Consider the following 14,342-nt stretch of genomic DNA (forward strand, 5'->3'; position numbering starts at 1 on the left):
AGACGTATCGTAACTGGCTTTGACAGTGTTGAAGATCTAAATCTAAGCCGCTGTGCAATATGAAACTTGAGGGCCTCAGGCTGGTGTTGAGTTACCGTGAAATGATGCTATTAAATCAGATGCGCCACACAAAAGAATGGAAGAGAATGATCTTATATCGCATGGTCAATAAAGAGGCAAGGCAAGATTACCTTGAGAATCAAACAAAGCTTTTATTTTTCCGTCACCTGGGAGAATCATTAACTGTGCAACAGCACGGCCTATGTTATAATTACATCAGGAAGTCACAAGGTGAAATTAAAGTGATTGGATGGCATTACGGAATATTTCTTCATTGGCTAAAAGCCGCCATGTTTGTTCGCCACATTGCCAATAAGCTGCCAGAACTCCAGGAAGGTCAGCTCTCCGTCGTTATTCGCGTCCAATGAGCTCATGAGCTGGTCAATGGTGGCTGGGTCAGAGGAATTCTGTGAGAGAACACACTGAATTAGTCGTGTATATGCACTTGCAATGATAGTGTCTCCATCTAGTGATCGTCACTGGTACTCTGCATTCTTTTCTGCTGACCTATTAGTGTGTGTGTGTGTGTGTGGGGGGGGGGGGGGGGAGTTCCTGTTCTGGATGGGCCAAACAGAAAATGCTCTGATGTGGCATTTTTCCATTGTCTCTGGCATAGTTTAGATGAAGACATAATGAAAGCAGCTGGTTTGTTTTCATGCACACTATAGCAGTAACCTTTCTATAATCTTAGAGTTTTCTGAAGGAAGGATTTGTGTTATTTCCTCCACAAAATCACAAACATGTGACTCACATGGAATTCTTTAGAGGACTGGGATGTGGTTAACTAATAACTCGCACCAGGCCTCTAAAACGGTGCTCTTATCCATTTTGGTGCATTCTTCTCAAATCTCACAACGTAGAATGCTAATCATACACTGTAAATAACCTTCATTTATTTATTGAATCACTTTTAAAAGATCCAGTATTAAAGGTCACGGATAATAATAAAAAAAAATAGTACAATAATAATTAATTTTGTAGTAAAATTCAACATGCTGTAGTATCATTGAAATTGTTACATTTTTAGTAATAGTTTGAATTGGTTTTTATTTTCATATTTTCCATTATTCTGTTTTTCTTTTGTTTAATATGTCTACATAGTCTTTCAATATTTGTAATAGTCGCTATAGCTAAAAATAATAGTTCTTTGCAGCACCTTTGATTCAGCAGGCATGCCTCTTCTTAATAAGAACCATTTTGAGTTGGTTTTATTGTTCTGTGGAGATTTAAAGTAAGAAGAAAAAAAAGCTTTTGATGTTACATGATTAGTTTTTAAGTTCAATGTACTGGTTCCTTTTTCTTACTAAGAACTAAATGGGTTCCAAATAGTAACTTTATTTTTAAAGGGATTGTTCATCCAAAAATGAAAATTCTGTCATCATTTACTCACCTTCAAGTTGTTCCAAACCTGTATGAATTTCTGTATGATCGCAAAATAAAATATTTTGAAGAATGTCGGTAACCAAAACAGTTGATGGACCCCATTGACTTCCTCAGGATGGGAAAATGTACTATGGAGGTCAATGGGGTCCATCAACTGTTCGGTTACCGACATTCTTCAGATCTTCTTTTGTGTTCAGCAGAAGAAAGAAATTCATACAGGTTTGGAACAACTTGAGGGTGAGTAAATGATGTCAGAATTAAAAATTTTGGGCAAACTGTCCCTTTAAGTGTAGACCTGAATTTAGGAATATAAATATGAAGTTTACTGACCATTTGTTATACTTTAATAAGGCTTACCTTTATGAAGTTAGGTAACTGGGATGTGACCAAGCTCTGAAACTCTTCCTTACTCAATGTCTTTGCAGAGCCATCCTTCCCGGCATAAGTCTTGAACTGGGAGACCAGCACGTTAATGGCAGATTCCATGATTTAGGAAGTAGGATGGTTCGGTGGCTGGGGATTAGAAGGTAATATACAGGTTAGTCCTTTCGAATAGTCTGAGACTTACAATAACCTTATTTCAAGTGTATCTGAGGTTAAAACGCAAAAAAAAAAAACATAAATCAAGACAATCAGTAATAAATGTGCAAAAATATATGGTGATCAGTTAAAATGAATTTTGCTTTTTTTTTTAAGGACAATTAACCTGCGTGACATTTAGCCGTCTAAGACAAAAAGTATTTTTGTGTCTCACAAAGAAAAATATACACGAGGGTGAGTAAATGATCCAATGATGTTCATCTTTGGGTGACCCCTAACCAATTAAGGGCAAAAAGGTATATCCTGTGCATAATAAAAATGATTCAATAAAAAAAGATATATCCAACAGAAGAAGCATCATAGGCTTACCTGGGCTGAGGAGTGATGTTCTGGCTGGAGTTGTGTTTAAATGACCACCTCTCACCTTATATTCTCTTCATCTGACCGCCAAACTCAGCGGAAAACCAAAAATCACGCCCACTGCTCCATTTCACAAGTCAGGATTTTCTTATCTATCTCCTGCTTAAATTTTTCCATAGCAAAGTAGTTTAGACTCTCTTTCACAGACATACATACAAACACAAGTTCGTTTCACTATATTAGTAAGGACATTGAATAGACTTCCATTGATTTTAGATCAGGTTAATGCTATTTTCTATCGCCAAACCCCTACCTAACACAACCCTCACAGAAACGTGCGCAAAACACTATAAATAAAAATGTGTTTGGGCCAATTTATAAGCCTTTTTAAGTAGTGAAGTCCAGTAAAATGTCCTCATGGTTGGTTGTCATCATATTTCACTATACAAGTGAGGACATTTGGCCCTCACAAGTACACCATAATACACACACGCATTGTGTTTATATGTTTTATGGGGAGTTCCCATAGACATAATGATTTTTAAACTGTAAAAACTGTATATTCTATTCCCTAACCTTGAACACACCCCTCACAGAAAACTTTTTGCATTTTTCCATATGATTTATAAGTGGTTTTCTTCAACGGGATCAAAAATGTCTACATGAAACATTTCGTCCTCACAACATTGGCTTCACCAGGACCACACACACAATGCATTTATAGAAATCCAGAAGACAAAATATGCCGTATATCTGACAGATAAATAGCATACACCCCACATTGTGTACTTATAATGTACTATTTATGTTTGTTTGTGATTAAAATTCTGTACAGAATTTCACTTGGGCCAATTGAAAAATGTAGATGTGACCAGTCACAAAAAAAAAATTGAGTTGGGGAGGTTAGACATTTTTTACAGTGTAAGCACAACCTAACATGTCTGTTGATTACTCTACACCTCCCTATCAGGTTTCCTTAATGTTGTCAATCCAAACAGCTGTCATCAGGGAAACTTCATCTGATAACTCCATCAAAACTTACTCAGCATCAACAGACAAACAAAGCCCTCACTTATACGTCTCCTGCAGATCCGTTTTAGAGGTCAATAGTGAATGTGCATGTATGCAGAATATTAACCCAAAAACATAAATGTAATCATTTTAAATGGGAGGTATGGTTTTCAAAGGTAAAAATAAAAATGAGACCAGAAATCCTCAAGGAATCACCTATTTCTGATTCGTCAGTTGTAAATAAACAATGAAATAAAATGAACAATGCAATCCCTTAATAAAGAAGAATTCTCATGGCAATGGAACATAGTTTTAATAATCATCATAAATTGATACATTGTGACATTTGGTCTTGTAGGTGGTTTTAAGTTTCCTTTCATATTAAATATCACTGTGCCATATTATAACTTACCTTAAATTATAAGTTCCATTAAATAACTTTTTTTTTTTCTTCTTATATTTACAAATTGGACAAGAAAAGGCAAAAATTATATGGTATTCACCCCAGAAGAGTGCAGCAAAACAATAACACAGCTATAATCAAATGATCTTGATGATTCATTACAATGGCTGTTTTCCTAAGATAGAAAGAGGTTATAAATAAATGTCCACATCACCACAGTGCAAACTAATCAATTATTGAAACTTTCTCCGGTTCCATTTCAGTTGTGTGGTTTTGGGCAGACCATTCTTTTCAGTACCAGCATCCCTTGCTCACTAGTAAAGGCACATAATCTAACATATCAAATTCCATAAAGGAAAGAAACATTCATTTTGGTTTCTAATTTAAATTAAGTGCGAGTAGAACTTGAGTTGGGGTAAGAAACCGAAAGCTTACAATGACCTCTAAAATCTCTGGCGAAAACAAAACTTAAAAAGAAACCAGTTTGACACCAGCTTAGTAAGCAAAATCATGGGTATGTGCGAAGAAACCAGGATTTAAGACAAAAATAAAAGATATTTAAAAAAAAATCCTAAATAACTAAAATAACAATCCTGACATTCTACATTTTATTGTTTTTAAGTAGATTTTGGGAGCTCAGGTAACTAAATAGGGACAATCTTTTCCGATCTCATTGCACTTTCCCAGTTAATTTCGTTCACAACTCGTCCTAGGTGATTGATCTATCTGCAAGTAAAGCAGTTTCATTCATGTGCAAACACTTAATGCTTAAGATGACTGATTCTTTACACAGCAAGCAAGAGTCAAAGGGTTTGGCGTTGAAGAACAGGACCAAGACACCCAACACACAGGTGGGACTTCACTAAGAACAAGACTCCGAAGGGAGAATCCTCACACACAATGCATTAAACTACATCTACAGTCCGTAAAGACCAGGGAAAGTAACAGCTAAGATTGTTTCTTTATGGTTTCTTTCACGTAGTGTTTTTTTCCATCCGTTCAACTTAGTTTCTAGGGTGGGCGGCACCAATTACGCCAGAGGTGCGGCGAACTTTAACAGTGCCTCTTTCTCAAACTCCTCCATCTCGTCTTCAAGGGAATCATTGTCATTGTCATGCTGCTCATCTTCTAAACCATCAGCCAGATCTTCCAGGATATCCGCAACGTCCTCGGCGAAGTCGCTGAAGAGCATTCTGTCGTGAGCGAAAAAGCCGCCGCTGAAGAACTGGGCAGTGAGGCGGCTGAGAGACTCCTTGCTTTCCTGAGGAACTCCCTCTAGTTTGCTTAGGTAGATCTCAAGAAGGTCCTGAAACTCTACGAGCTTCACTGGAACAAGCCCCTCGGCGTCAGCGCAGTTGGATACGCCATGGCAGCCCTCGGCAGGATGTCGGTTCCTCCTGAGCTTCTCTTCTTGGTGTTTCCAGAAGTCTACCTGCTCCTTGTGGTGATGATGGTGGTGTTGATGATGCTTGGAAGGTTTGGCCTCCCAAGGTCTTTCCTTTTGTCTTTTTTCTCTCTCCTGCCTTCTCTCATCCTTCTTGTGGTCCCATTCTTCTTTGTACTTCTTGAGATGGTCTTTCCTTTTGTCCTTCCCACGCTTCCACTCTTTCCCGCTCCCTGCTTCATCCTTCTTCCAGCGACTGTCATGTTCTTTCTTTCTGCCCCATTCCTTCTTTTCTCCTTTGTGCTCCTGGTGTTTCCTCTTCCAGTCTTCACGCTTGCCGAGCTGGTCCACCTGTTTGGAGAGTCTCTTCTGCATTTCCACCAAGCTCTCCCTCAAGCCCTGTTTCTTCATTCCCTCCAGCCTCGTCCTGCTCTCCTCCAAAAGAGCTTTCTGCCGCTTGAGTTCCTCTTTCTTATCCCAGAGTTTCTCAGTTCCTTCTGGACTAGACTCAGCAGTGGAAGGCGGAGACCCAGAGTCAGGGGCCTGTTGTGGAAGATCTTCAACTGATGGAGAAAAAAAAACAGATTATATATAATATAAAATATATATATATATAATATAAGATTATATTTCCATGCTATTTTTTCTAAATAATACAATTTATAACAAGAATAGAATGAGCAAATTAGCATATTAGAATGATTTCTGAAGGATCATGTGACCCTGAAGACTCGCGTAATGATGCTGAAAATTCAGCTTTGCATCACTGCAATAAATTACATTTTAAAATATATTCAAATAGAAAACTGTTATTTAAAATTGTAATAATATTACAGTTTTTAGTGTATTATGGATCAAATAAATGCAGCCTGGGTGAGCCGAAGAGACTTATTTTAAAAACATTTTAAAAATCTTCAAAGGTCATTTATTTGCAATAGAATTAATTTGTAACACTTTTGATCAATTTAATATAACTTTTTATTTTTGTTTGTTTTGATTTTAAATCATACTGACTTTTTAACGGTAGTGCAATAGCTAACAAAAAAAGCGAACAACCTCATTCATCTTATGGCGCTTTTCCACTACACACAGTACCAGCTCGCCTTTCGGCTCGGCTCGGCTCGGCTCGGCTCGACTCGACTCGACTCGACTCTGTTTGGTTTTCCACTGTGTAAAAGTTGTACCTGTACCTGCTTCCAGGTACTTTTTTTCGTACCACCTCCGGCGAGGTTCTAAGCGGGCTGAGGCGAGCTGAGGCGATACTAAAATGTGACGTGAAAACACGGCAGACTGCTGATTGGTCAGAGAGAATCGTCACTATTCACTGCGTCATCATTGCACGCGCCAGACGGAGTATCCTGAATAAAAAACAACAAAAACATCCAAAAACAGCATACACTCGATTTCCTCCTTTGCCCTGTGTGTGTGTGGGCAGCAGGTGTGTCTTGCGCGTCTCGCATAAAAGATTAAGTCACGGCAGTTTCCTGCGGCGTCGCTGTGACGACCAGGTACTATTGTGGAGGTACTATCTGCAATGGAAAACGGAGCGAAAAGCGAGCCGAGCCGAGCTGAGTCGAGGCGAGGCGAGTCGAGCTGGTACTGGTAATGGAAAAGCGCCATTAGTAAACTAAAAGATGTCTTTTGGCTGTTAAATTGACAAGTACATTCAGAGCCCTTTCCACAATATCCAAATTTAAATGGTGAGGTTTACAATTCAAATACTATGCATGTGCCGTTCCCACTCTTCCTCATCATACCTGTAAGCTTTGCGAGCTCAGCAACTCGTGCTCTCAGCGTCTGTAGTTCGTCTTTTAAACCAGGCAGTTCAGACAGTTGTTCTTTCAGTTTAGTGTTCTCGTTTTCCAGCACTCCTTTCTCTGTTGTCATTTTCAGAGCCCGGTCCAACTCCTGTTTCTGTGACTGATCATGAAAAATACAAAGAAAGAACATCCTAAGTTAAACATTTTAAAATAATCTCCTGGTACGCTCTACAGAAAGTGCATTAAGCCTGCTTAGTGGAAAAATGCATTCGCATGCAAAATAAAATAAAAACTCAAACACTTTCATGGCATTAAGAGGAAAAAATTGTATATGCAAAGGTAGAGAATGGACTAACCTCAATCTGAGCCTCCAATATATTAATTTGTTTATTCTCTTGAGCAAGTTTATCAAGGACTTCCTGGAAAAAGGTACAAATCCTCAGAGACTGCCACAGGTGAAATCAACTTGTCAATAATAAAAGGACACAGCAAAGAGAATAAAGCAATGCACTAACCTGGTCACTTAATTCTGAACCATCAAAATCATCTGCAGGAGAGAAAATGGATTTGTAATGTTTGTTGAGAATGCATAGACAAGGTGAAGAGAATTATAAAACTGTTAGTGTCAAAAACTCAAATGATGAAAGTAGAAGTCAGTGTAGTTAATGCAACAGCAGTCAGTTAAACTGTCTTTCACTGGCATGTTGTGTCTGGATATATGAACCAGGTCTCTCTGGAACACACTGCTGTTCAAAAGTTTGGGGTCAGCAAGTTTTTTTTATTATTATTTATTTAAAGAAATTAATACTTCTATTCAGCAAGGGTGCACTGAATTGATCAAAAAAGACAGTAAAGACTTTTACATTGTTACAAATGATTTCTATTTCAAATGTTATGTTCTTTTAACTTTTTTTATTCATCAAAGAATCCTGTAAAAATGTATCACGCTTTCCACAAAAAAATATCAAGCAGCACAACTGTTTTCAGCATTGATAAAAAGATTTCTGAATTATCATGCGACACTGAAGGCTGGAGTAATGATGCTAAACTTCAGCTTTGCATCACAGGAATAAATTACATTTTATAATATATTCAAATAGAAACAGTTGTTTTAAATTATAATAACATTTCACAATATAACTGTTTTTACTGTGTCTTTCATTAAATAAATGTAGCTTTGGTGAGTAGAAGAGACCGCTTTTAAAAACATTTAAAAAAATGTCACCGACACCATGCTTTTTTACGGTAGTGTGTGTTATCAAATTCGACAGTTTACACAACAGCAAAAAAACCTAATAAAGATTTGTCTTTTGATTTAGTAACCCTGGTAACCTCTACAAAAACTTCATGTCAGCAGAATCTCAGCATTAAGCCATTTCAGGGTGAGACAGCCATTACTGACGCTAAAGAATTACAAAGGTGAAGTGTGTAATTTCTTGCCAAAAGTGGCACCAAATTGCAATTTGTTTAAGTGGCCTGAACAATAGCGTACATTTGAGGAGCTACCTGTTTGTCCGATCAATGAAAGTGTGTTTGGCAAAATATGTCACTAGTGGTGGCACAAAAATTATACACTTCAACTTCAAAAGGTAAGTGTAGAAGCAACCAGCTCATAAGCCCCTAGGTAAAGCAGTGCATCCTGGGTGATGATATAGGCTGATGATAGAGACTGCCCTCAGGTAAATGTACCTCTTTTTTCCCCACTCATTTGTTGAAGTTTGAATATGTGATATGTGAATATGTGATGGGAACGAACTCTACCGTTAGCCCTGGAAGGCAACTCCTATCCACAGCTCAAACACAAGCATATACTGCCACCTAGCTCAAACTCTGAACCTACCATCAGACGGGTCAATCACAGAACCTGGAGGCATAATAACATGAATGCAACCACTGAAAATGGGATATTAATGGATATAATGTGGTATGTATTCATAACCATTGACCAAATATGAATCACTCAATGGTCATGGCCAACCGATGTAATGTGTGATGTCATGTTAAACGTTTTGTAGGACCAATTATAAAATGTGACTTTTCAAAATATGTTTTAAGCGTTGCATCACTGCCACACAAAACTCACCGGAGAAAAAGAAGGATCCAACACAGAGCAGGACCAATGCGCCCACTATCAGCTGATTCAAAGAGAAACCTCGTTTCTCCTCTTTCCTCACTGGCAGGTTAAACTCCTCCTCGTCTTCTTCCTCCTCGTCAGAGCTTCGCTTCAACATTATGGGGGGTTGCACATGTCTGAGTCTCAGACCATCATCTTCTGCTGAGGTGCCCGCTGGGAATTCAGCACCAAGAGATTCTAAATGATACAGAAGAAAATAAAGAGAAGCAAGATTAGGAGAAATATGGTAAATGTGGGTAGAAATGGAACTAATTTGTTTGTAATTTGTTTTCTTTTAATAGATGTTCTCCACCATTTTAATATAACATTTTGCTCAGCGCAAATGTAATAATTTAGCAGATGCTTTTATCTACTATTCAAATACATAATGCTTTGATAATGATAATAAAATAATTATAATTAAGTCCAACAATACAAACTAAATATTTTAAGTATATAAATGAATTTATAAAAAAATTATATAAATATTTTTATGTAATTTATATAGTCTGTTTTTCTTATATATATATATATATATATATAAAATGTGGGCAAAACAAAAGTGTCATGTTTATAATTTTGTTCAGTGTATTATATATATATATATACACACAGTATATATATCAAAGACAAAACATGAGCAGTTAAAAAATATATATTTATATACTAATTAAACTATTATACTAGTATTTTATTATATGTATATATTTATTTATTAATAATCAGTAACGATACGAAGACTAAGTATCATGAAAAAGAAAGGAAAAAGAGTTTATTGCACATTTATAAATTATTGAAAAAAATTCAGTGTCATACCTGGCTCTCTGATCACATCAGGGAATTTATCTGGCAGCTCTATTTCGTCTTTCTCAAAAGTAGGCTCCTCCTCAGTCTCAACCGAACCAATGGTTTCTGGATAAGGGCTGTAAGGGGCGGGGCTTTCTGCTGTGGAACCAAAGCCTGTATCAGCCTCAGAGGGCGGGGCCAGGGGCGGGGTTTCAGGGGTGGGATGTACATCAGCATGAATATCAAGCACAGGGATTGAAGAAGATTCAATAGTTTTAGGGGCGGGGCTTATGTCTGCGGTAACATCAGAGACATCGAGAGAGGAGCTCATTTCTCTGAATGGTTCGGGAGTCGAGGTGATTTTGGGCTCTGGTTCCGGGGCGGGGCTTTCTTGGACTGGAACATGCGGGCCGGGGAAGATATCAGTTACGTCCTCTTCAGTGGGTTCGTCAAGGACCGTCTCCTCTGAAAACTGGAAGGCTGATTCTGTAGTGATGCTGAAGGGAACAGCGCCCAGAAGGTCACTGTCAGGGGGAGAACTGGTGATAGTGTCATGGATGACAGGAGCATGGATCTCAGGATCAAGCTCAACATCGGCATGGCCAGACGCTGCCATTTCCTCAAAGAAATCCGGGGATGTTTCCTGGCAAATCTGGATAATCAGACAACATGCAACTGTAAATGTTTTGGGAAGGAACAGTTTGACATTGAGTATCGAGAAACAGTCTGCACTTCAAATTCAGATGACAGGCACCACCTTTAGTAGAATTAGTGGTTAAACAGGGAAAAAGAGGTTTGCAATCCATTTCAAATATTTATGTAGTTTCAGTGGGATCCAATATTAAGTGCACATAAAGGGGAAGTCCAAAAGTGATGACATAGAAGAACTATTGTTGGTTCCTCAAAGAACCTTTCAGTGAAATTCTTTTTAATCTTACTGTGAAGAAAATTTTAATTTAATCTAATGAACCTTTTTTCACTATAGCATTTTTTCAAGGTTATTCATGGAATCATAAATGCTAATAAAAGAAACGTTATTTTGAAGAGTATGGCGTTTTCAGATTTTTTGGAGACATTCATGAGTGGATATTGGCTACACTGTCTGAACAAACAAATCAGACTTCATCACTGCAAAATGGCAGTCAAACTTTAGACAGTCAGGTTGAATTTCAAAACCAAGTCAGATTTGCAAAGTGTGAACAAAGTGTGCAAAACAAATACTGTGAACAGGCATATATAGAATGGAAACTGAGCGTCCTGCGCTGTACATACCAGTGGTGATGCACTGACCTGGTGACCCTCCTCTGACAAAACGCTCTCCATCATTGGAGTTTCAGGGTCATGTGACCTCACCTCCAAAGAGCTTCCTGAAATAAACACCGTTTCACATTACAAAGCCCACAAATTGGTGTTACAACTATCACCAATATTGAGATGATGTTGTTTCATTCAAAAAATCCATATAAGCAGCACATTAATATACATTATAATACAAAAGTTCAAGGTTGGTAAGATTTTTTAATGGTTTTGAAATAAGTGTTTTATGCCAAACAATAATTTTTTTGATTAAAAACACACAATAAAAACAGTAATACTGTGAGATTTAAAAGAACTGTTTTCTATTTTAATGTATTTTAAAAAGTCGTTTATTCCTGTGATCAAAGCTGAATTTTCAGCATCATTACTCCAGGGCAATTCCACGCAAAACTGTCACATCCATAATGCCAACACAATGCCATGGTATTTAGTTGGCGTTATGGATGTGACAGTTTTGCGCGGAATTGCCCTCCAGTCTTCAGTGTCACATGATCCTTCAGAAAATCATTCTAATATGCTGATTTGCTGCTCAAGAAACATTTCTTATTATTATCAACGATGGTAATAACAGTTGTGCAGCTTAATATTTTTGTGGAAACCATGACACATTTTTCCAGGATTCTTTGGTGAATAGAAAGTTCATAAGAACAGCATTTATTTGAAATAGAATTTTTTTGTAACAATACAAAATTCTTTACCATCACTTTTGATTAATTTAATGTGTCCTTGCTGCATAAAAGTATTAATTGTTTTAAACCAAACTTTTGAACAATTGTGTAAACAAAATGGTTTATTATCTGTTCCAATAACCTGCTATTTCCTCTGAAAGACTGGGAGCGTCCCCAATACTTTCCGTCCCATCATCCACTGGTGCTGCAGGGTCGGCAGCAGCTTCCTGAAATCAAAAGTGCACATTACTACACCTGATTAATTCATTTAAAAAAGATAATATCACTGACACAAGCATTTTGACAAAGTGGTTTGCAAACCTCTGGAGAGAGAAGCGTCCAGCTGTTACTGGATGACCCGGAGCTGCCGGTGCTGTTATCAGACATGGCCCTCTTGTGGCTCTGCACAGCACCTATAGTGAAGATCACCACATGCACAGTTCAGTACCAGTGTCTACTGTTCTGCACAGACCATCATATTCAGTCAAATGAGTGCTAGCATACATTAATGTTGCCTTGTTAATAAGTGTGCACTGTTTTCATAATTCTAGCAACACTCTGCACAGTACTGTTCTACATTTTGATATTTGGCTGAAATATGAAGCACACTTATTCTTGAAACATGGAATAAACATACTATACATTTTCCTTTACATTGATTTTAATTCAAATAATATATGACAACACTGTTAGACAACAAAATCACACAGAATCTGGTGAGTTTTAAAAAAATTAAAAAAATGTAAGTAATTGTGCTTATATTTATGTTTTTACACAACCATGGTATGTCAACCCTCAAATATTGAAAGCAAATTCATATAATTTGTAGAGTATTTAATCGAATTTCCTTCATTTTAAGTGAGTCATATTAGTCGCAAGCAATATTTGATACGAATGGCTATTTTAATATGCAAAATTGTATTTAGTTAACATTGTAAGATTCTCTGACAGTGACAGAATATCAACAGCTGTAGTCTCGGTCAGTTCATTCATTCAAGTGAATGCTAGATTTGTCAATATTTAGATCCCATATTTGACACATTGTGTTTATATCTGACAGTGTAGACACATTTTGAGTGACAGGCAAGGAAAAACACAATATTTGTGAGAAAATGGAGGAATCTTTCACTAACATAAAATACAGTTAAATACATATAACAATGACCAGATCTATACAAAATAATGCAGAAACATATTTTTGAACAGATTTACAGAAAACATATTAGTATCTGTTTTTAGTCTGTTTTGTTGCATTCCTCAAGCATCAGTGAACCTAAGCACACTTATTATATAATAATCCACACTGGCGGACTGTAAACCTTATTTATTCAATTAGAGAGAACCGATGCAAGCAACAAAACAACGATTACAGCTATTACATAACTACAGACACACAGAACACACAAACACTGCTGCAGACTATAAAACCACCCTTAAATGTGACCAAAAATGGTCGAGCGGCCTCATTGAATACCTGGCCTATTGTTTATCGCGTTTAGATGGACATATTCGATTCGGTGACGAGCTGTCATCATCATAATGGTGATGCACAGCGTAGGCTGCGTTTTTACATTCTGTACGGCGGCCAATTCAGCCTTCAGCAACACTAGACGCCGTGCTGAATGAACACAGCTCCTCTTCCGCACAAAACAAGAATCCTTACGAACGCATTACAGATATTATACACGGATGTTCTAATATAAAATGCTTACCGTGCTTAAAACGGCCTCAGTCGAGTTGCACACGCGTTAATCCGTCCGTTGTCGTTTAATTTCTCCACACGCAGGATCCGTCTCGCGAACTTCGCAACTTCGGGAATTGCGAGTTTGCGTTTCTCTCCAATGGGACTCCGATTCAGATCCGCTCACAGCCAATGGGAATGAAGCGTCGTGTCGCGCTCAGACAGACAGCTCATTTCAGCTGTGACTGACAAACGCAGGTGAGAGGGACAATCTAAACGTGAAGTGCTCTCTTATCATTGACTTGAGGAGGAGTAAAGACTATCCTGACAACATGCATGAACTCTCTATATATAGGGAGAAGACATGTTCTCCTCCAGCAGTGTACTGACACGTCTACAGAGCAAGAGCTAAATCTGTTGGGACTTCCCAAATGCCTGTCTGCTACAGCTGGACTGGCCTAAATAAACATTGCTCTTGTGTTGCAACATGTTCTTTTGTAATTAAGACATCCTGAACTAAAGCAAATAGCTAGACTGCAGTAGCTAAGCTATAGGAAACTACTGGTGGCATCTTTATATATATATATAGGCTATATATATATATATATATATATATATATATATATATAAAGGAAGAACAACTAACAACATGCAAATGTTTTCATGAAACTGTCATGTCATATAAAATGTGTGTGTTTTTAATTAATGTGTAATGCTTGTTTTGGTGGCAAACTATCAATTAGAGGCTATTAAATATCATTCACCTTTTGTATAACTGTAGCCTACTGTACGCATAAGTATTGTCAATGGCACCGTCCTAATTCTGAAATGTTTTGAAACCAAGATTCGAAAAAGAATTACGTGACTTGGCGAGTT

At 37.5% G+C, this 14,342-nt stretch overlaps 2 protein-coding genes across 5 annotated transcripts; both read right to left on the reverse strand.

The window, feature by feature from the left end:
* Window positions 1-192: 192 nt before the first annotated feature.
* s100a11 (S100 calcium binding protein A11) lies at window positions 193-2,563 on the reverse strand. Its single transcript, XM_084424199.1, has 3 exons — window positions 2,353-2,563; window positions 1,801-1,956; window positions 193-467 (listed from the first exon to the last, which is right to left on the reverse strand). Exons 2-3 carry the CDS (start codon window positions 1,927-1,929, stop codon window positions 339-341), a joined length of 258 nt encoding a protein of 85 aa, XP_084280325.1. The 5' UTR covers window positions 1,930-1,956; window positions 2,353-2,563; the 3' UTR covers window positions 193-338.
* A 1,871-nt stretch (window positions 2,564-4,434) lies between these two features.
* On the reverse strand, window positions 4,435-13,862 carry pbxip1a (pre-B-cell leukemia homeobox interacting protein 1a). 4 transcript variants are annotated; one of them, XM_084424402.1, is made up of 11 exons: window positions 13,498-13,862; window positions 12,107-12,198; window positions 11,928-12,012; window positions 11,073-11,167; window positions 9,831-10,452; window positions 8,985-9,212; window positions 8,742-8,765; window positions 7,417-7,448; window positions 7,258-7,320; window positions 6,899-7,061; window positions 4,435-5,704 (listed from the first exon to the last, which is right to left on the reverse strand). In XM_084424402.1, the coding sequence occupies exons 2-11, from the start codon at window positions 12,170-12,172 to the stop codon at window positions 4,788-4,790; spliced, it is 2,295 nt and encodes a 764-aa protein (XP_084280528.1). In that variant the 5' UTR covers window positions 12,173-12,198; window positions 13,498-13,862; the 3' UTR covers window positions 4,435-4,787. The 4 variants fall into 4 exon arrangements, with proteins under 4 accessions (XP_084280528.1, XP_084280529.1, XP_084280530.1 ...); XM_084424403.1 differs by having other exon boundaries at window positions 11,091-11,167; window positions 13,498-13,850; XM_084424404.1 differs by lacking the exon at window positions 8,742-8,765 and having other exon boundaries at window positions 13,498-13,713.
* Between the last annotated feature and the right edge of the window lie 480 nt (window positions 13,863-14,342).

This window comes from Rutilus rutilus (assembly GCF_951802725.1).
Source record: "Rutilus rutilus genome assembly, chromosome: 11".
In the NCBI taxonomy this organism is placed as follows: Eukaryota; Metazoa; Chordata; class Actinopteri; order Cypriniformes; family Leuciscidae; genus Rutilus; species Rutilus rutilus.